The sequence below is a fragment of the Nymphaea colorata genome, chromosome 4 (genome assembly GCF_008831285.2).
Source record: "Nymphaea colorata isolate Beijing-Zhang1983 chromosome 4, ASM883128v2, whole genome shotgun sequence".
Lineage (NCBI taxonomy): Eukaryota > Viridiplantae > Streptophyta > Magnoliopsida > Nymphaeales > Nymphaeaceae > Nymphaea > Nymphaea colorata.
The window spans coordinates 6,097,042-6,118,239 of record NC_045141.1 but is presented as its reverse complement, the minus strand read 5'-3'; the positions used below and the strand labels follow the sequence as shown (position 1 = coordinate 6,118,239).

At 37.6% G+C, this 21,198-nt stretch overlaps 1 protein-coding gene across 8 annotated transcripts; it reads left to right on the top strand.

Moving 5' to 3' along the window:
• The first annotated feature begins 6,507 nt into the window (after positions 1-6,507).
• Positions 6,508-13,221, top strand: LOC116252425 (histone-lysine N-methyltransferase, H3 lysine-9 specific SUVH1-like). 8 transcript variants are annotated; one of them, XR_004172175.2, is made up of 4 exons: positions 6,664-9,892; positions 11,658-11,734; positions 12,176-12,237; positions 12,420-13,221. XR_004172175.2 is itself a non-coding variant. In XM_031626681.2 (3 exons), the coding sequence occupies exon 2, from the start codon at positions 7,606-7,608 to the stop codon at positions 9,841-9,843; it is 2,238 nt and encodes a 745-aa protein (XP_031482541.1). In that variant the 5' UTR covers positions 6,508-6,655; positions 6,938-7,605; the 3' UTR covers positions 9,844-9,892; positions 11,658-13,221. The 8 variants fall into 8 exon arrangements, 2 of the variants coding, with proteins under 2 accessions (XP_031482541.1, XP_031482540.1); XM_031626681.2 differs by adding an exon at positions 6,508-6,655 and having other exon boundaries at positions 6,938-9,892; positions 11,658-13,221; XR_004172177.2 differs by lacking the exon at positions 12,176-12,237 and having other exon boundaries at positions 12,671-13,221.
• The last annotated feature ends 7,977 nt before the right edge of the window (positions 13,222-21,198 follow it).

The following is a 21,198-nucleotide window of genomic DNA, read 5'->3' as shown; positions in this document are numbered from 1 at the left end:
AATATCTTCAATAATCAGATCTAAAAATGAGTACTGCATGGCATCCAAAACAGCCACTAGCCTCAAATTTTGGAAGCAGTGCTTGTCTCAGTAAAGACAATGATAGAGTTTTCCCTTCAGGGATTAGGATTGGTTGATAGTGATGATCAATTGTATTTGAAGCAATGGATGGGGCAAAAATGAAAATAAAAGATATTTGTGGTGGTCATGAAATGAAATATAAAGTTTATTATGACATCATTGATAGAAGAAAAAAATGCCAATTAGACCACCCTTTTCATGGTGCAGGATATTTTTTAAATCCAACATTTCAATATTCATCCAACTTTACAATGGTAAATTATAATTCTATGTTACTATATATATATATATATATATATATATATATATATATATATATATATATATATATATATATATATATATATATATATATTCAATCATTCATAATGCATTTGTTTTCCTTTTTGTTTATTTTAGCATCCTGAGGTTAAGCATAGACGAAAAGAATGTATCAGATGCAACATTACATGTTTGTTTTTTTATTTTTACCAATAGTAGTTAAAGTTTAACCTTTGAAACTCATTTGTATGTAATGTACTGTTTTTTATTGTATCATAATTTTTATTTTCCTTGTATTAGATCAAGGATTTTATACATGCTATATATCATATGTTTTATTTTTAATTTTTTAAATATAGGATGGATAATAAGACGTAGAAATTGATTTGCTAATGTCTTAAGATTCAGGGGTGGTTCAAAACATGCAAATGAAGAAAAAAAGAGGATTTCGACTACAGGAATTTGTTTTTGTTGGATGATGAACGAAGGTGATAACAATGAAGTGGGTGATGATAATGATGGGAAAAATTTAATTTTTAAATGTACGTATATTAAAATATACATATTGTACATGTGTATAGATTTACAAGATGGATTTAAAATTCAACTGTTTTGCTTTTTTGGAATTACTAATATGCTCTTTTTTCATATTAGGAAATATAAATATGTATAGATGTCAATTGCCCTTAAAATTATGTACAGACACGGAGTGATGTTTTCTGTTGATTACCATTTTGGTAATTGCTTTTGCAAGGTGATAAACTCAATGAATAAGATATGGCCACATGAAAATATGAAATGGCAATACATTTTGGATATTTGATATTTCATAATTGTTACATTTTTTTCATTTTTTGTTTGTCATTAGTATGACAATGTGACGATTATACTTTATTTGTGAAATGATATTTGTTGTTTGTAGCTGAATTTTATAATTATATATACATTGTACAGTTGATTGTTGAGGTTTGATATGTAATAAATATTTTCAACTTTATCTATATGCAAAAAAATACGATAAAATTTTTTGACCTGAACTGGCCGAGGCCTAGTGACCGGTCATCTACCGATCCGAGTCTCAGTCATGGGTTTGCCTACTTTGTCTAGTGTACTTGGCTCTTCACCCTATGGTGCAACTATGGGATGCTCGCAATAACATCATCTATTGTCATGGCTTCTTTCACCTACCATTACTAGCTCACCAAATCCTCTCTGATATACATGTCTGGAAATAAAATTTCCTCCTCCATAGTAACCTGATTTTTTAATGATCTTCTTTGTGACTGATGGGCTTTCTTTGCCCTCTTTTTGTATTTTTCTCTCTCCAGATCCTACTCTTGTGGGAGTAGAGGCTTGGCAATGTTAATGATCTCTCTCTCTTTAGCACTCTTTCTCTTTGTAATTGGTTAGGTTGGGTGGTGGTGGTATTCAAGAGTGTTGAGTTTGGGTCGAGGGTTACCAATCGGGCGACATGAATGGTCTTATTCCCCCTCTTCCACATATCCTCCTCTCTCCTCCCAAAATATCTTTTTCTTTGCTCTTTCCTGGGAGAATATGCAATTTATCATTATCTGACAGACCATTAACTTTCTTTAGCTCTAAGATCTCAGCTCCTCCTCTTTGATATGCTGAACACAGTCCCTAATGGAATAACTTTTCAGTTCAAATTAAAAAAAAAAAAAATCAAACGGATTGAAATCAATGGCAATTCCTTGTGACATTTGAGCTTTGTTTCCTTTTCAAAAGCAATATAACTACCCTATGTTGCTTACTTGCAGGAGCTCACCTTGAAGTTATTTGAGTTGATTCTCAGATCCCGTGCACCAGATTGCAGTTAGGACACTGAATAAAGCATTGTAAGTGTTCAATTTCAAGCTTGGTAAAGTCTGATAACTGCCCATGCAAATTCTTTAACTAACACATAATTTCCAAGAATGTGGATGTGGCATCAATGGATGGCCTTCAGTTGGTTTTACAATGAAGGACCTTTTACATTGAATCTATCTTGCTTAATGTTGGACCCCACCTTGCCACCTTGCACAAGAGAGAGGAAACCTTTTCTTATGAAGCTCATCCCCTCTCTTGGATCCCACTACCCGACTAGACCTCCTTGTCTACATCACAAGTTTAGTTTTTAATTTACATGTAAATAATATTAGATATTAGGTAATCTTTACATGTATACTATGCATTTAGGTTAACAAGAGTTGGATACAGGCCCTGAACTTAGTTTAGTTTAGATAATTTATTTTTATCTTACATCTAACTTGTGAATGTGATTAATTTTGAGATGAATTTGGATGATTTTTTAGTTCTACTTTTGGACCTGTCAAATCCAGACTCTAGCTAGTATCTCAAGACAAAATTTCATCTAAATTAGACTCAATTTGCTTGTATTTTGGGAGACATTTTGAATTATAGTTTAGTTCATAGCTTCACTCTACTGTGGTAGATGTCAAGCTATATCCTTAATATGTTTAATACTTGACACAAAACGAAAAATGTAGGAATTTGCAAGAGATGGTTGGTTTTTCAAAGTGTACTAAGAAGCAAACTTTGCTGGTAAGAGACTTAAATAACATGTTGATGATGGCTGAACGTGCCTTCAAAGACGCAGACAGGCTCTTCAAACGACTTTGGCACAAGCATCTGGTAGGTTCCCATTTTATTTAAGTTGTATCATATCATGCGAAAGGCATGTACTATAAAATGGTACATATCATCTGAGTTGCATTTGATGCAGGTGCATCTTTATAGGTTGATGATGATGTTGCATTTCTCATGTATATATATCATGGACAATAACTTTTTCATTTCTTTCATCTTAAATTCCTCTTCTCTGTTGTAGGATCATTCGAGCTTTTTTGTTTGAAGAGCAGAAAATTATTAAGACATTGACACTAAGCTTTTCTTCAAGGAACTTTTGACAGCATCAATTGTGTGCACAGATCTGAGTTTTTGGAAGGTGTTGTTAGAACCACAATGGAGAGTGGTTTTTGCGACTTAGAAGACAATGTTTGATTTTCTCCTGTCATTGTAATTTGTTATTCTTTTTGTGCAATTCAGTAATATTTAATTATTGGTTCTTATCTAGTATATTTTTTACCAACATTTATATACTTGATTATTATTAAAGTTTTTTGAGGTTTTAACTTGCAATACTGCTAATAAATTCTTGGAGTCAAGCTACCAACATGTTGTTTCAATATTATGTTTATAATATTTTTATCCTAGCTGTTTTTTTGTTGGATTGTGCTTTTACGCTAGAAGGTTGTAGCAGTTTATGTGAATCCAACAGTTTCCCAATTCCAGAATTTTATTTCTATTCAAATCAAACAAAGATTTTCAGTTCTGAAATCAAAATTCCAAGTTATCAAACACATATAGAAATGGAATTGGATGGAAATTTTTTTTTTCAGGTATAATTTTGATTTCAGAATCAAAATTTCAGACCGATCAAACACTTCCTAAAGAGTGACGAACCAATTTCAGATTCTTATTCAATTCGATGTTGACCTACAAACCACAACAACAACATTAATCAAGAAACTTCAAAGTGTGACCCAACCAGTTCACGTACAGTGCCTGCGTTGGACTGCGCTAGTTTGTCCAAGGCAGTCTATGACGAAGATGATGTTTTTCCAAATGGCGCAAGGTGAATAAGGCGCTTCATTGGTTGATTTCGATCATGAATGGCCCCCGTAAACCGTCTCCTAACCCTCCTTTAGATTTTGACGTTAGTTTCTATCAAGCAAACAACGCCATGCAAATCTGATCCACAGGAAGGTCGTGCCAACCAAGCAAGGCACACATATATGATATATATAGTATGGTTGGCACCTAGCTTTGCTCGTTAATGAGTCGGGCTCGGGCCAGGCAACAGCCCATGGCTGCGCTCGGGCCTCGTCCAACTATTCAAAACGCAAGTTCCAACCCAACCCGATCAACATCAAAATTATATTTTTCATATAAATATTGTACAAATATAATAAAATAATATCAAATATTTGTTAGCAAGCCAAGTCGGGCTTGCTTGGGTCATCCTAGCACTTAGTTTTTGGAGTGCCCGATGCCCAGAGATTGATTTCAAAAACGGGGCTGCTGTAAAGAGAGAGAGGGAGAGAGAGAGAAAGAGAGAGAGAGAGAAGTGGAGGAGAGAATGCACTGGCGGCCTCCTTCACTTTTGAGCGGCCTCCCTCATGTTTGGGCTGTTTGATGGATTGGAAACCTGAAATGCGAAAGAAAATTCTGAAAATAAGTTTGCAAAAAAAAAAAAAAAGGAGTGGGGAAACAAGTTTGAAGGAAACTTGTTTCTTAGTTTGGTGGCTTTAGGAAAGTATTGGAAGTGAGATAACGATCCATTTGTAATGCAAAAACTCAGTTCCTTCGTCTGAAATGCTCGTTCCATATGATAGTTATATTACTCTTAGGCAGAGGCAAAATTGGACAGACGGCCTTAAGTTGCTTGGACACACACACAACACCGCCGAAGAGTAACAAAATGAACTAAATTTGGTTTCGAACACGATGATCTGTAGGATTCCAGCAAAAGCCATTACCTAGTCCAATTACATACAGCTCCCCGCCAACCACGCCCCCAATTACATACAAGTCATCACCTAGTCCAATTACTGCAAACCCAATTCTGCTCTTGAAATCTGTTGCTGGTGCGACGTCTGGTGTTTTACCCAATTACTTCATAAACTTTGAACCATATTATACACATAAACTCTCTCTCTCTCTCTCTCTCTCTCTCTCTCTCTCTCTCTCTCTGTTTACCATAATTTTATTTCATCACAAGCAAACAAGCACATCCCCACCAAGTGGTCAATTGTCCACCCATAAAATGACATTCATGTTTGAGGAAGGCCGCCCAAATACTGGTTTGATGTAATTAATGGAATTTTCAGTCCTAATTGATGCAGCTGGCCCATTGATTAACAGTTGATTAAATTTCCCCAAAGACCTTCCACTTTCTTCTGAAATTTCAAATACAATGGATAGAGATTAATATGTAAGAAATGAGATGAGATCATAGATAAAGAGAGAGAGAGTGTCTGTCTGTGCCCTTTGGGGATTCTATTATTTTTTAAATAAATATTTTTATATATGACAGATGTAATTTTCTAAAATTTAGATAATTTTTTTTTATTATTACGGAAGGAGGCCAAGCCCCTCCGGGCTCCGGGTCCCCCTTGCCTTTAATTACAACAGTGGTTTCGGGAGACACGCTGCGCGACACTACTGAGAGAGAAAGAAGTGGGGCAAGAAACGCTATAAGAGGATCTCGATTTTCTCATCTTCCACCACTCCTTCTTCCTCGCTTCCTCCTGTCCTACTTCCTGTTGGTGTCTGCGGAGGGTGGGAATGCCAGGAAATAAAAAAATGATAACAGCAGCGTTCTTTTAAAGAGATTTGGAAAAGCAGTGATTCAAGAGACCCCAATAAATCCCGATCCCGATAGCTCTGAAGTTTCCAACAAGAATAATCAACGCAGGCTGACGAGAGTTAGAGATACAAAGAAAAAGGGAGGGAGAGAGAGAGAGATGAAATCTGTAATCGGTTCCAAATCCAACAGAATAATGGCGTTCCACTGCCGCTTCACCAGGCCGCCGATGTCGTCCGCTCCACTGGTTCACCTTGCAGGAGGAAGGCAAGGGAGCTGCGAAAGGGAAGGGCACAACAGCAGCAGTGGCTGCTTCGAGAGACGCATGAGCAAACAGAGAAAAGCCTTAACGGGCAGTTTTTCATTTCAGAAACTTCTTTCCACCGCCGGAGGTGGGACAAAATTTTTGAAAAAATCATGTTAGGAAAGAGACTAACGGTCAGATTTTTCATCCCTAGATGGGGAGGAATTTCTTTTTTTCTAAACTTGAATCTTTTTCCTTCAGCTTCAATACATTTCCTCTCCATCAAATGCGTCCTCAAGCACGAGTAAAATAGGAGAAAGACATTTGTATAAGGGGAAAAAACATTGTTAAATACAATTCTTTTTTTTCTTTGTTATTATATATATATATATATATATATATATATATATTAAATGATGCTCCAGCTATTCAATTTAAAAGTTGCTTTGTATTTTTTTTTTCTTCTTAGCCATCCAATTTATACACCCTTCAATCAACTTTAATATATATATATATATAAATTGGGAGTCGGTTCATTCCCCGGCTTTTCCTCCGAGTCCAGGCGTCTCCGGTTCGATCTTTGTCTCGTTCTCTCCTTCCGCCCCCCTTCCCTTTCTCCCTCCCGACTTTCTTGAGATTTTTCCTTTTAGTGCTCTTGCATCTCTTAGATGCTCAAGTTTAAGGTATCGTCTCTGTAACTCTATATTTTTTCGCTTCTTTTTATTTTTCCTCCGGCTTCTTTTTCGTGATTTTCGGTTTGCCCGGCCTTATGAATCGACCACTATTGTTCTTTCGAAAGTTTCCTTTTTTCGTTTTTTGGTGCTTTTGTGGGGACTTTATCGTGTTTTTGTTCCTGGTGATTTCATTTTTGATTTGAAAGGTTTCTACGTTTTTTAGTTTTCTGTGAAATCAATATTCTTCGTGCGCATAGGAGATCTCACTTCTTGGGGTGGTTTTTGGTGCAGGGTTAGCGGTCATGGAATTCTTCTGCGAATCTATGCCTTAACTCCTTTTCCTTGTGTTGCTTTGGATATCGATCTTCTTGTGCTTTCCTTCTCTGTCGACCTTTTACGGTCTTCCCAACACATCTTAAATCGTGCTCTTCATCTCTTGCTTTTAGAGCGATCACTGTTTACTGGTCGCTTTTAGCTGCCACGTCGTGATTTTCGTTTCCTGTAAGCAGGCGCTTGCTGTTTAGGCTAGAAGTTTGCTTTAGTAATTCTAGGGTTGCTGTTTCGTCGATTTCCTGGCTTGATTAGTGAAGACTTTGCTGCACGTTCTGGATTTTACTCAACTTGCTTTAGTCTCATCATTTTCATTGACTCTATGCCGTTAAGTCTCTTCATGGTTTCTCTGCAATGATTTAATCTTGTATTTTGCTTTCTAAGGCTCATCTTTTCCTCGATTCGTTTTATTTCTGGTTGGTTGTTTTGGAGCTCGAACTAGTCTTTCCTTTGGGGCTTCTGTATGAAAGCGTGACAAATTTCTTTCTTACTTCGATCTTTTTCCTTTCTGTGCGTATTCTACTTCTCAATGAATCCTTGTATTTGTGATTTTTAGGCTTCTTCATAGCCAAGTTTTCCTTGTTATTCCGGGTTTCAGTAGCTTAGCTGCTCATAAGCCGTTTGGTTAAATGGAAGCCATAGGTTCTAATGGCTTCCCTACTTCCCCTGTCCCTTCTAATACGGCTGTATTGGATGTGAAGCCTCTCCGGACACTAAGTCCTATGACTCCACATCCTTTCATGTCGATGACTGGGTATGCGCCTCCGGGTAGCTATCCCTTCATGTGTTTCAACCCCTATGCTCCTTACCCGCCCGGTGCTTCTCCGTCTCATCCGTCCTCTGCCCCATCGGCTGTTACTACTCAAGTATCTACCCAACCATCAACTCCTGAACCGATCCCTCTCGCTGAAGCACGTGAGGTCATCGATGTTGATGAAATATCTGATGCGCCTCTGAATCCACAGCCATCTAGCCGCAAGCAACCCAAAAAAGGATCTGCTGCATCTGTATCTGCACCCTCCAAGGTTCTGAGTTCTTCTAAAAGGAAGGTGAAAGAGGAAAGCAAGACGGCAGAGAAAGCAGAGAAAACTAGCGGGAAATCTGCCTTGAAGAAAGCTGAAATCAGCACCCCTTCTCCACTGGTTGGCGAAACAAAGAAGGGAAAAGAATCTGCTAATTCAGGTACCAGCGGTAGCCGCAGGTTTGCAGGTACTGGTGAAAGCTGTAAGAAGAAGCAAAAATCATACAGATACAAGAAGAGTAGGAAGGAGGTATTGGCAGAAGTTCCTGAATACGTCACCTCAAACCTTACTGACAGGGAGTCGGTCGAGCGGATACTGATGATTTTTGATGCAGTAAAGCGGAGGGTCAATCAGACAAATGATTCATACGCCAGGGGAGCAACAGGTGGTAGTAGTATCCGCCCTGACTTGAGAGCCTCAACTACTATGACATCCAAAGCACTAAGAGTGAACAGTGAAAAGAGGATAGGAAATGTCCCTGGGGTGTATATTGGTGATATCTTCTACTTTAGGATAGAGATGTGTTTGGTTGGTCTGCATGCACCAAGCATGGCAGGGATTGACTACATGACTGCAAAATTTGGTGAAGTTGAAGATCCAGTTGCTATAAGCATAGTGTCTTCTGGTGGATATGAGGGGGATGTTGATGATGGAGATGTTCTAATATACAGCGGTCATGGTGGTAGTTGTAGCAAGGAAGGGAAGCAGGAAGATCAGAAGCTTGAACGAGGTAACCTTGCTTTGGACCGAAGCTTGGGTCATTCTGTGGAGATAAGGGTGACGCGTGGTGTGAAGGATCCAAGTTCTCTGAATGGAAAGGTGTATATCTATGATGGCCTCTACAGGATTCAGGAGTCTTGGATTGACAAGGGAAAAGGAGGCTTTTCCATTTTCAAGTACAAATTGGTTCGGTTACCAGGGCAGCCCGTTCTTGGAAGCTTGATCTGGAAGCAGGCTTTGGCTTGGAAGGAGAATCCTGCTTCTAGGGAAGGGGTTATTATTGCTGATTTGTCTGTAGGAATGGAGAATACTCCTGTCTGCCTAGTGAACGTAGTTGATGATGAGAAGATACCACCTCATTTTTTTTACATTTCGAGGGTGAAGTATGAGAAAGCCATCAGCTTGATGATGCCAATATCCGGATGCAAGTGCCAAAATGCATGCCTTTCGAGCAGCACAGGGTGCAACTGCACTCAACTTAATAGTGGTGAATTTCCTTATGTCGCTAATGGGATTCTTGTGAGTCGGAAGCCTGTTATCTATGAGTGCAGTCCAAATTGTTCTTGCTCCTCTATCTGTCGCAACCGGGTGTCGCAAAATGGGGTGAAGCTTCACTTTGATGTGTTCAAAACAAAGGATAAGGGCTGGGGTCTTCGTTCATTGGACCCTATAAGATCAGGGACTTTCATTTGTGAATATATAGGTGATGTTATACCCAGAAATAAACTAGATGATGACAGCTATGATGATGAGTATATCTTTGATGCCGGTCACACTAGGGAGAACTTGTTGGAGTGGGATGGTATGTATGAACTACTTGGAGAACCAAGACCTGCAAAAAACAGTCAAAATTTTGAATCATTTCCATTCGTCATAGATGCAAAGAAGTCTGGGAACATAGCTCGCTTTATGAATCATAGCTGTTCTCCAAATGTATTCTGGCAACCTGTATTGTATGATCACAATGATGAAACAAGTCCCCATATAATGTTCTTTGCAAGAAAGAATATTCCTCCATTGATGGAACTCACATACAACTATGGGATGAGCAAAGCTCAAACTGGCAGGTGTAGGTCGAGGATGTGTCTCTGTGGATCCAGTAATTGCAGAGGATATTTTGGTTAGGATAGGGTTGTTAGAAAGTCCTCAAATACACAGCTGCTTTTTGGAGAATGTAAGTACACCAAACCACAACACATATTTTTGCATTGAAACTCAACTCTGGAATGATACCAACAGTTCTGCAAGCTGACAGAGTGCTCATAATTTACAGAAATTTAGTTTGCTGTTTAATATGTAGTTTAATGATAAGGAATGCAAAGTCCTTGGTTGTCTTGGATTTTCCTTTAAAATAATTGTTTTGGGTGATTTCTGGTTGTTATGTGCATGAAATTAGATTTCTCTAATTCAGGAATCTTGCTTTTCTGGCTTCTGACCTTTTAAAGATATGGTTAGTTCTAATGTAAATTTCTAAAATTGTTTGAGTTTTGTACTTGAAGGTCTGGTTAGCTGTGATGTTTGAAATTGCGCTACCTTTATCCTTGAATAGATTTTAACTGAAGATTAGGTAAATGAGCATCAATAATGGAAGTAAATGAGTATACTAGTGTCATCATGCAAGATGAGGATCTTGCTGCTACTGCCTCATCGTTAAGATTAGTGCATGGAATGTCACACATATTGGTATGGAACACGTATTGAGAATTATATGTTTGATGTTTTAATAGACTTGCAGAAATAATGTGTTAAATGGTTGTTCTTTTAAGAATTTTCTACGTAGGCTTTTCATGATTACCATTGCTACCTCTAATATAAAAAATTTTTAAGTTACTACTCCAAGCATTCTCCTTGTTATACTTGTCTGTATCATGAAACCATCTGGGAATATTTATGTTAGATTAGCTAGGCCTATATCTGTAATTTTTTTGAAGATAAGTAGCCCCTGGGAAAGACCTAAAAGTTGCAACTTGGTGCTAGTGCTGATAATGTTTCTCTTGTGCATGTCCATGAAGTTTTGAGAAATTCAAACATTCCTGGGGAGAGAATGATACAGAGGTAGAAGTTTGTTGATTGAACCGTATTCCTTTGTGTATATCAGGAATCTATTGGTCAATAGGGGCTGGAGAAAGCATGACTCAATTCTTACAGGCTTTCTGCATGGTGGTGAATTTCTTCTCTAGAGACGGTTGATCATAATGTGTTGAATGCATACTACTTTTGAGAAACATAAATATGGATTTTGGTCAGCAGATATGTCTATATGTGATAATAATATATGAGAAACTACTTGGTTCACGGGTTATATTTCTTTATGATAATATATTGCCTTATTTTTGCAATTTGCAAATATAATTGGCTGATTCTAAAATGTTGAAAGGATGTTTTTCAAGATAGGGGTGATAATGGAGCCCGTTGCAGATGAGGATAACATCATTAGCTTAGGAGACACTTCCAATAAAACAGATTTCCTTGGTGGGGTCTTCCTAATCTTGATCCTGTAGCCAAGCTGTCCGGGTTTTGCAGACATGAACTGAATGGCCAAGTGGATATTGGTTTCATCATTCTTTATAAACTTTAAGTTCATCTATAGAGTAACAATGTCTTGTATGGAAATATGTGTTGGAGATCTGTTAGTATTTCCAAGACCTTTTGTCACTCCTCCTCGATTTCATATTATGTTAGGTATGGAACTTTGGAACGAACAAGCCAACAAGATTTGTTTTGTTCTGTCAAAGAGCTGCTATTTCATGTTGCTCATTCAAAATTTATATCTGCAGATTTGGTGATGGTTGTATCAATAGTTTTGCGGTTTCTAACAATAATTGCAGCTTTTGTGATCAACCAAGGCCTTTATGATTATTTATTTCTGATGTTAAAGTTTGGTGTGTAATAAACTATAAGTTAACTGTAAATTGATGCTGAACTGTTCTTTTTTCCAGTTCTCTTCCTTGCTGAGGTAATGGATGCAGATTTTGACTTCTCCCAGTAGCTGTCACTTCATATGCTGTGTCACATGGTTAGTTTTTCTCCTGTACACTTCAGGTCTGACAATTGCATAAAGCCACTTTATAGTTGATATTATGTAGAAGATATAAATCGCCTTCAGAAAATAGCTTATGGCTGTTGCTTATGGAGCCCTACCAAACCTATTCTTGAATGTTTTCACGTGATGGTTAACCTGTGCATGTCTGGTTTCTCTTCCTGTTTGGCCCTACTACTTTTCATGGCATTGTTTTCATCTGTGCTGAAATGGGTTTGGCTTCACACCCAAGTGCTCCAGGGTTGATGCATGGGCTTCTGGATGTGAGGTTAATATTTTTCTCTGTCCACATATCTGGCAGTGGAATACTGCTGTTGGTTCATTTTTTAGGTTGCATATATGTCTCATTTGGAGTCCAATTTTCTACGTTGAAACCAATGTGCTTATTTTGCTTACACAAGTCCCATGTGGTTCCAGTGGCGGAGCTGGACGTATTTAGAGAAGGGGCACTAACCATATATTAGCAGCGCATTTTATATGTAAGTACGAAAAAATTTGGGGTTCACCAATATATAAATAAGGGATTTTTATTACGTTGTGTGGGCAATTGCTTGCACATGCCCATATGTGGCTCCGCCCAGCAGTTCATTTTTATTAAGTTGAGTACTTTCGATGGGTATTTTGGGACGCTATTTGAGAAATTCTCACATGGATGGTGCAGCTCATTATTGAAAATCGTTTCTCCATACACCATTTTTTATGGGAAAATGAATAAGTCGTCACATCCGATGAGGCCGGACTCCGGAGCTAAGATCTTTGAATTTTAAAATCTGAGGTTATTAAATTCTTTGTTTGACAGCCTCCAGATGGTGAGCCTCTCTCTCTCTCTCTCTCTCTCTCTGGTTCTCTCTCGTGCTACTTTCCCTTTTACGGGAGCAATCACTAGTTGGACAATGATTTAATATTTGTCAGCCGCCTTTCTGGCACAAATGTTATGCTCACCTGGGTGGAATCGTATGCAAAGTATTTAGCTGTCATGCTGACAACAATGCTCTTTATATCCGTGGAGGATTCGTGCTTGTCTTCAATTGCAATTAGCTTGAGCTCATTTGCCTAGCATAGATCCCTGTTAGTTCGAGGTGCGTTGGAGCCCATTGAACCTTGATATGAACTAAAGAAGTTGGCTCAGACCATTGAGGCATTTTGGGTGCACGATAAGCAGCAGCCGGACCGATAGCAATAGCTGGGGTGTTGATGAGGAGGCAACTAGAATGGCAATCGGCGAGGCGATGGTTGACATTTTTGAAGGTTGAAGAATCGAGTTGAGGTGAGCACACATATCATTAGATCTTGGGCAAAAGGCAGCTGATACTAGAGTTGCATATGAGTATAGTTGTAATTTAAGATGTCATTTAACCTTTCCTGTGGGCTTGCATGGTAGAAGTTTTGTTTGCTTGCATTTAAGGAAAATTAACGAGGAACTTTTCGTATCTAATGAAAGGGGTTTTCATTTATTTTTTTAACTGAATCTCTCACTTTCATGTTTTTTTTGGTCTAATCAACACCCATGGATGATGACATGATCTGCTCTTTATTGTCCACAATTCACAATGGTTAAGCAGGGGCTACCAATAAGATGTTGATTTCTATTTTGATTTTTTGTGGCCATGTAGATCTACCGTTGGCTTAGCTTGGTCTACATAAAACATATTAGCTAATGTTTGCTTGCATATAAGGAAATTAATGAGAGGCCCTTTTCCTATCTAAAGAAAGGGGGTTTTCATTTATTTAACTGAATCTCTCACTCATTTTTTTTTCCTAATCAACACCCATGGACGATGGCAAGATCTGCTCTTTGTTGTTCACAATGCAGTGGTCAAGTAGAGGCTACCAATAAGATTTTGATTGGCATTTTCAAATGGATAGTAGAAATCGAGCATGATTGGCAGAAGAAAATGCATAATGCCCAATCTCTCTCTTTTTCATTTTTGTTTAAGTCAAAACACGTGGATGGTGACAAAGATCTGCACTCCATTATCCATGAGGAAGTGGCCAAGTAGATGATACCAATAAGATTTTGATATGCGTTCTCAAACAAATTGTAAAAACATGGCATGATTGGCATCGTAGTGTCTTGTGTACATATTGCATCATTATTCAGCCAATGCCACGTTTAGCATTACTATATGGTACCGTTGTTGTCTTGCCCTTTCATGTATAGCGGCCAGTTTTTGAGTTTTCATCCTTACGGACTGGTATCAATAGCAGTGATTTGCTCAGGTAGATATGCTAGATGAGAAGAGGTTTAGAGCAAATGTAAAATTCATAAGTTGGTTCTTAAAGCCGCCATGCTACTCAAGAATCACCTGTGGCAAATGACAATAAATTGGGAAGGACCTTCCGTGGCTAAGGAGGTGTTACCCAACAACTGTTATGGGGATGAAACTGTTAGATCTTCTTAATGCTTTTCATCTTAATAAATTCTATGCTTGGTAATGCTTTTCATCTTAAGAAATTCGATGTTTGATCTTGTCTCAACTTTTCGCACTCTTCATTCTAACAAATGTTGTATGAATCATTCCCTTATACATGTGTGCATTAGTGATCAGATCTAACTTCGTTTCCTATGCGCCTTGGCACTTGGGTTTATACATGTGTGAGTTGGTGATCAGATCTAAATTCATTTCCTAGAAAAGAAATTCTATGCTTGGTAATGCTTTTGATCTTAAGAAATTCGATGCTTGATCTTGTATCATCCTTTCGTACTCTTCATTCTAACAAATGTTGTAAGAATCAATTCCGTATACGTGTGTGCCTTAGTGATCAGATCTAACTTCATTTCCTATGCGCCTTGGCACTTGGGTATCTTTTCTAGAAAACTTACATTGGGGCATCTTTTATAGGTTGTACTTGTACCCTGCAATTTCCATATTTGGTAGTCAAGACTAATTTTTAAAAGGATTTCAAAAGAAGTTTTCGAGATTTAAGAGCTTGATTTGGCACTCTATAGTCTGATTTCAAGCTCAAGCAATGGACGTTCGTTCATACATCTCCATTAGTTCCATTAGTTTCTCCCACCCGTGAATGCGTTAAATCTTGACGAAGGCTGCCCTTGAAGTTAGCTTTAGTAGTTGGTTCCTATGAAACCAATGAGCGTCTCCATTTTCCTCCTTTGATTTGGTGGTCGGCTATCAAGAGTTGAAGATAACTTAAATCTTAACGTCTTGATTTGGTGGTCGGCTTTCAAGAGTTGATGATAACTTAAATCTTAACGGCTTGATTTGGTGGTCGGCTTTAAAGTCGATCACACTTTATATTCTATTCCTTTAATTTGGTTGTCAGTTCTCTAGAGTCGGTCACAATCTTCAGTTTATCCTTTTGAGTTGGTAATCATTTCTCTGAAGTTCCTCATAATTTCTGTGTATATTTGTTTTGATGACTAGTTCTTTTCGTTTGACTTTGGATTTGGTAGCTAGTTGTCCAGAATTAGTCACACCATTTTATTTTGACCAACCTTTTCTCATAAACGGTACTTTGGTATTGGTTATATCATTTTGTTTTGGCTACTTTTTGTTCTCGTGATTTGTACTTCGATATTGGTTGCATCCCTTTATTTTGACCCTTCTTTTTTCGTAACCCATACTTTGGTATTAGCTACCGCATTTTATTTTGACCCTTCTCTTCTTGTACTTGTATTCCGATGTATTGGCCATTCTTTTCTTATAGCTTGTACTCTGATATTGGTTACCACATTTTATTTTAGCCCCCCCTTTTTTTTTGTAGCTCATACTTTGATAGTGGTCTCATATTTAATTTTGGCCCACGTTTTTATAGCTTGTACTTCTGTATTGGCTAGGTTTTTTATTTTGACCGTTCCTTTCATGTAGCCCATACGGTATTAGTTACCCCATTTTGTTTTGTCTTTTCTTTTCCCGTAAGCTGTACTTTGATTCCAGTTACACTTGTTTGTCATGGTCCCTTATTTCCTTGTTACCCAATCACTTATTTCCAATGCAAACCATCCAGCATAACTGGCATGTTTCCAAATCGGTTCTTTTGTTGATTGTGATAGTATGCAAAAATGATATGGTCTTTTCTCTATATAATTGGTTTCCCTTCAAGTCCAGTTTCTTTAATAACCAAATCTGAACATTATGATAAGATTTTCAAAATCAATTGCCAACACAATTTCAAAATTTGAATTCTTTACAAATCTTGAAAGTTGTCTTCTGGTTGGCCAGGAGAGTTAGTTGTGGTCGGAACCCTTTTGTCGTACCAATTATTACCCAACCATATCTGTAAGGAAACCCTCCAACAGGAGGATTTAGAGGAGTTTGCCTTCCTTATAGTCGCTTACCACAAGACCCTATGTTAAGTGAAAGTTCGAGAAGACCTTGTTCCTTATGGTGTTTTTTTTTTGCAAAATCATTAGGCAGTCCTTGTGTGAAAACGATACAAGTTTAGTTAAGTTTTGATAGACAACCTTACAACAAGTCTAGTAGAGCCGACACGAAGAACAACCATGTTTTGAATGGTTATCATCCTTTGGTTAGTGATTTAGCAAAAGCCTGCCAAGCAAGATTGGTTAATCCAGGTTTTTCTCATGTAAAAAAAAGTGCTTAAACCCAGCCATTTGTGCAACTGCCAGTCAATCAAGGATCCAACATTTATGGGAACTTGAACCAACTTGTCATGTGGAAGACCCCTATGTTTGTGGGAGAGTTGATGGAGTTTGCTCTTTTACACCAGCTTAACCCATTTGGTTTTGAAAACACCCAATCTTTGCAGAGAGTTCCAGCCTTGAGGTACTGTATCACTTGATGTCAAAAACTTTTATAAAAGAGAGTCTTGAACTTTGCCTAAAGCATTGTTAAAGTTCTATGATATGGTCTTGTTTTTTCTTAGCATCTTCCTAGAACGAGAGTTTTCAATCCTTGTTGACCAATGGAAGAAGAAAATTGGTAAATTTCCCAATATGAATAATTGGGGAAATTCTTATGAAGCTAAGAATGTCAAGATTAGGAAAGCTATTGATTTTGGCAATCAATCACTAGGATAATGTATTGAAAAGGAAGTTGTAATGACCTGTAAATTCTTGGCAAATAGTAAACTAAGTGCTGAGAGAGAGGCTTGGGGTGAGCATAGTTGTTTCATTAAGTTGCTAATCAAGAGTACCAAGTAGGTATGAAGATAATTTTTATCTATATGCGAAGGTAGTAGTTTATGAACCTTTGATTTCTTGAAAATCCACAAGGTGAAATTGGTTAGATACTTGACAAAACTACACAACCAACTAAATAGTGAAGCTTCTAGTAGCCTTTGTGGTATTGAAGTATTTCCTTCAAAGGTGAAGGTTGGTATGAAAAAGAAAAAGCTAAAGCAAAAGAGTCAAAGGCAAGAAAGCTGAAAGAAAGAATAAAAAGCTCAAAGGCAAGAATAAATGAAGAAAGAAAGAAAAAAGATAAATAAAAAAGGAAAAGCACAAAAAGACATTTACCAAGAGATGAAACACATGAAAGGCTCGACTCGTAAAAATTTAAATGTGACAATATTTCAAAGACGTGATTGCAAAGTCAAAATCTGCTCCTCTGTTGGCTTTTGAAAGATGTCAAGGATGATAATTTATATTCATATTTTGAAAATTGAAAGAAATCACTTCCAAGGATTTGACAAGTCTCAACATATGATGAATCCTGATACTTGTAAGGTACTACAAAAACATGAAGGCCATGTCATTTGTACCACATGAGCACTCAAGCTTATAGGTTGAATTGGTGATCTGTGAGTATTTTAAAACAAAAACTTGATATCAGTTGTTATATTTCATTTATAAACATAAAGGGACTTAACTAAAGCTTAATCAAACTTGAAAGATACTTCTGCTGTCATTATCAAACCACTAGTTTGTCCATGGAAAGGACAAAACTCCAACTTAGTTCTCCCAATTAGGGCTGGGCACTGGGCCAGCCTAGCCCAACCCGATTAGAACTTGGCTTGGGCTAGCTTGAGGCTTGAGATTTTATAGCCTAGGCCCGGGGCTCAGCCTAGCTTGACTCAGTCATAAAAAAAATATTTAGAATACATAATATATATATATATATATATATATATATATATATATTTGATGAAAAATAATATTTTTTTTATATATGATATTGTCGGGACCCATTGTATGCCAGACCAGATGCCCACTTTTACCTCGGAATTCCCCAACCTTCCCTCCGTTTTAGGAATGACAAACCATTCAAGATAAAGGAACAAACCTGAACATATTATTCCATCTCAGTTGTAACACCTTGCCTTTTGGGTACGGTGAATATGTTAGTTCTTACTTACCTTAAGTTCTAGGAATGAATTTTGGAATTCAGTTTCATTTTGGTAGTATGTTCTTCTAGGATAAAATTTTGGGACTCAGTTTGATTTTAGTAGTATGTTCTTGTGCTTCCGTGCATCACATGATACATCCCAGAAGGCAAAGTCTTATCTACACGGTGTTTTTGATTTGAGAGAAAAATAAAGTTAACCCTATGATGTGGGCCCACGACCAACAACATTGATAGTCAAGAGGTACACGGGCATCCATGCCGAGTAACGATTGTTGTAGAGCATCTCCTAGCTACAGTTGAGTCCACATACTAGGGATATCGCACCAAGGGGCTGCTTGAGTGTACTCCGCTTGGGCCAGATCAGCCGTTAGCCAGCTTAGACACCTTCAGGCAGGTTATATGTGCAACAACAATAGCTCAAGAGGACCAGCATGCCACTTCAGCAATTGGGGCAGGCCAACGGCATGGTGGACCAGTCAGCATGCCTGAATGCCACCCTAGGCAATCAACAGCCTCCACCTAGCTTGGACTACCCGGCTTAGCATGACCTAGGGGTGGGTAGGGCCACACCAAGTCACTCGCCACCCTCCTCTCTCTCAGTTGGCTTATACACCTAGAGTAGTTAAACCACCAGGTCGACAATCCCTCTGCCGCCGTCAGTAAGACCACTGGGTCGACAATCCCTCTAATGCCATCAGTAATGCCACCGGGTCGAGAATCCCTCTGATGCCGTTTAGCGTCACCACTGGGTCAACAGCCACCAACAACTGCATCTAAGGCAGATGCCATCGGCTACCGCTCCTCAAGCTACTATCCCTCAGCTGTCCGGCCTACGACTAGCCTATTTACATGTAAAATCTTTTATCAAATATTACATGTAGACCGTATAAATGAAATAAAATGCCTATACTTGCCTAGGACACAACTTGTCACTATGAGGTCTGACCGTTCATAGTATCTTTAACAAAGTAAATTAGATCAAGGACTAGACTAAAATGTTCAATTTCCTAAGTTTAAATGTCATCCGAACTAAGAAAGCAAATGTACCTTAAATTTTGAAATCATATATGTTTTAAAATATAAGTAGATCTAAAAAATAGATTAATGAACAAGAACAAACTAATCCAAAGTCCCCGTCATCATAGATCAATGCAAATTGATGCCCTAAATATAATATTATGCATGCGAAAACTAGGTCATGTAGACTTGAAGTCCGGTCACTATTGGAACTTAGGTGTAGGACATAGACCTAATACGGAAACCTAGATCTGAATCCAAAAAAATGAAATCATGATTTGAGAAATTTATAAGATTCTTGTTCCAAATTTGAAATCATAGATGTCATAGAAATTCAAAAATATCAGGTCTTGTCAATGACTTGATCCAAAAAGCAAGGCCAGAAATCCAATAGGTTTGATCTTGTATTCATGATTGGATCTCTTAAGAATCAAATTCTAAGAAAATTGATCCAAATCTAATAATAAACAAGTTTAAAATCTTGTGTTTGGGGCTGATTATGAATATCAATCTAAGATTTATAATCCAAAGTTCATGGTGTAAACTCTGATCCAAAATAAAAAAAATTGAGATCCTAGATCCAAAATTTGAAATCCAAGATCCAAAATATGTGGTTTGAAATCTAAAATTTGATACCCGCAATATGAGATTTAGGATCCAAAACCATTGTGTGAAATCTGATCCAAAATCCAAGATCTGAAGTCCAAGATCTAAAATCTAAGATGTGAGATCCAAAATATAAGATCCAAGACCCATAATCTAAGGTCCAAAGTCTAATACTAGGGATCCAAAATCCAATACTTGAGATCCAAATCTAAGTAGGTAAACTTGGTTTAATGTTTAGATCAAGATAAAGTTTATGATTTGAATCCAATACTTAAATTGAAATTCAAGATCAAAATGGGCTAGAGGTACGCTGATCAAAATGGGCTAGAGGTACGCTGATCAAAATGACTGGGTTCAATCTTGCCTACACTGGGTTTGGGCCTACTTGGGATGGGTGTGGCAGTAAATGTGTTTGGTCTTAGTCAAACCACGTGAAATGTGAAATGTGTTTCATTCATTTCATATGAATGAGTGTTTAAAGACGTTTGACTAGACCTAGGCTATGGAACTGGGTTTATAAGCAGTAGGCTCTAAGAGTAGTCTGACCTAAGTCTTAAAGAATTGAGCTAGGTTTGGACTCCAAGCCTATATGGCCTACAATTTTTAAAATCATTTAAAAATAAAATATTTTGGAAAACAAGGATTTTAAAATGGTTCTTACATGAGAACCAAGCTAGATTCAGGCTTTCACATACTTTGCTGATTCACATAGGTATGCTACTAGGCTAACCCAGTCTGGTTTCAGACAAAGGGTGCATGTGAGCGCAAGGTGGTTCAGTGTATATTAAAACATAGGTACATTGCATGATTAAAGAGTGCACAAAAGAAAACTATATTCCAAATGCAAGACTTAAGTAAAACTACGTAAGCAAAATCTGAAATTAAAAGAAAGAGACAAGGAAGGAGGAGCATACGAGACCACTATGCCTACTCTAAAGACATTAAAATAAATCTAATCTAGAAAATAAACATCCTAAACTAAGCAAAGAATAAACTAGGCTAAACATGTTATAAACAAAAAGAAAATTAAACATGGAAAAAGCAAAAAGAAAACTAAACTAAACATGCATAAAGAAAAAGAACTAAACTACAAATAAGAAAAGAAAGAAGAGGGAAAAAGAGGTAACCTGAACCTAGCGCATAGGTGAGTGCACTCCCACCACCCCCAAGTGAGCCTGGTTGGGTCTAGGTTGAGTTATAATGCAGCTCAAACCAAGACTTAGATCAAAACTCATAAAAATTTAACTTGTTTTGAGCTAGATCCCTTTTTTGAGCAAGCAGTTAGAATTTTACTAACTTTTTGGGCTTATCAATGAATAACTCAAAGTGTGCAGTGCCAAAGGGGAAGGAGGAGGCCATTTATAGGAGAGAGAAGGGCCAAACCCCATGGGAATTTTTGATCTAGGACTAAACTTTTGGCATTGTCTGTCCTTTTCAACAATCCAAACCATAGGTTAAAAGTATATTTTCAAATGTATTTTGATCATTGCAATCGCGTTCACTTCAAATTCGATTCCGTAAAAAGTCACATGTGCATGGAGAAGTCCTTTT

What these genes read in the sequence shown, in the direction of transcription:
- LOC116252425 (XM_031626681.2), top strand. Translation starts at nt 7,606, where the DNA reads ATGGAAGCCATAGGTTCTAATGGCTTCCCTACTTCCCCTGTCCCTTCT.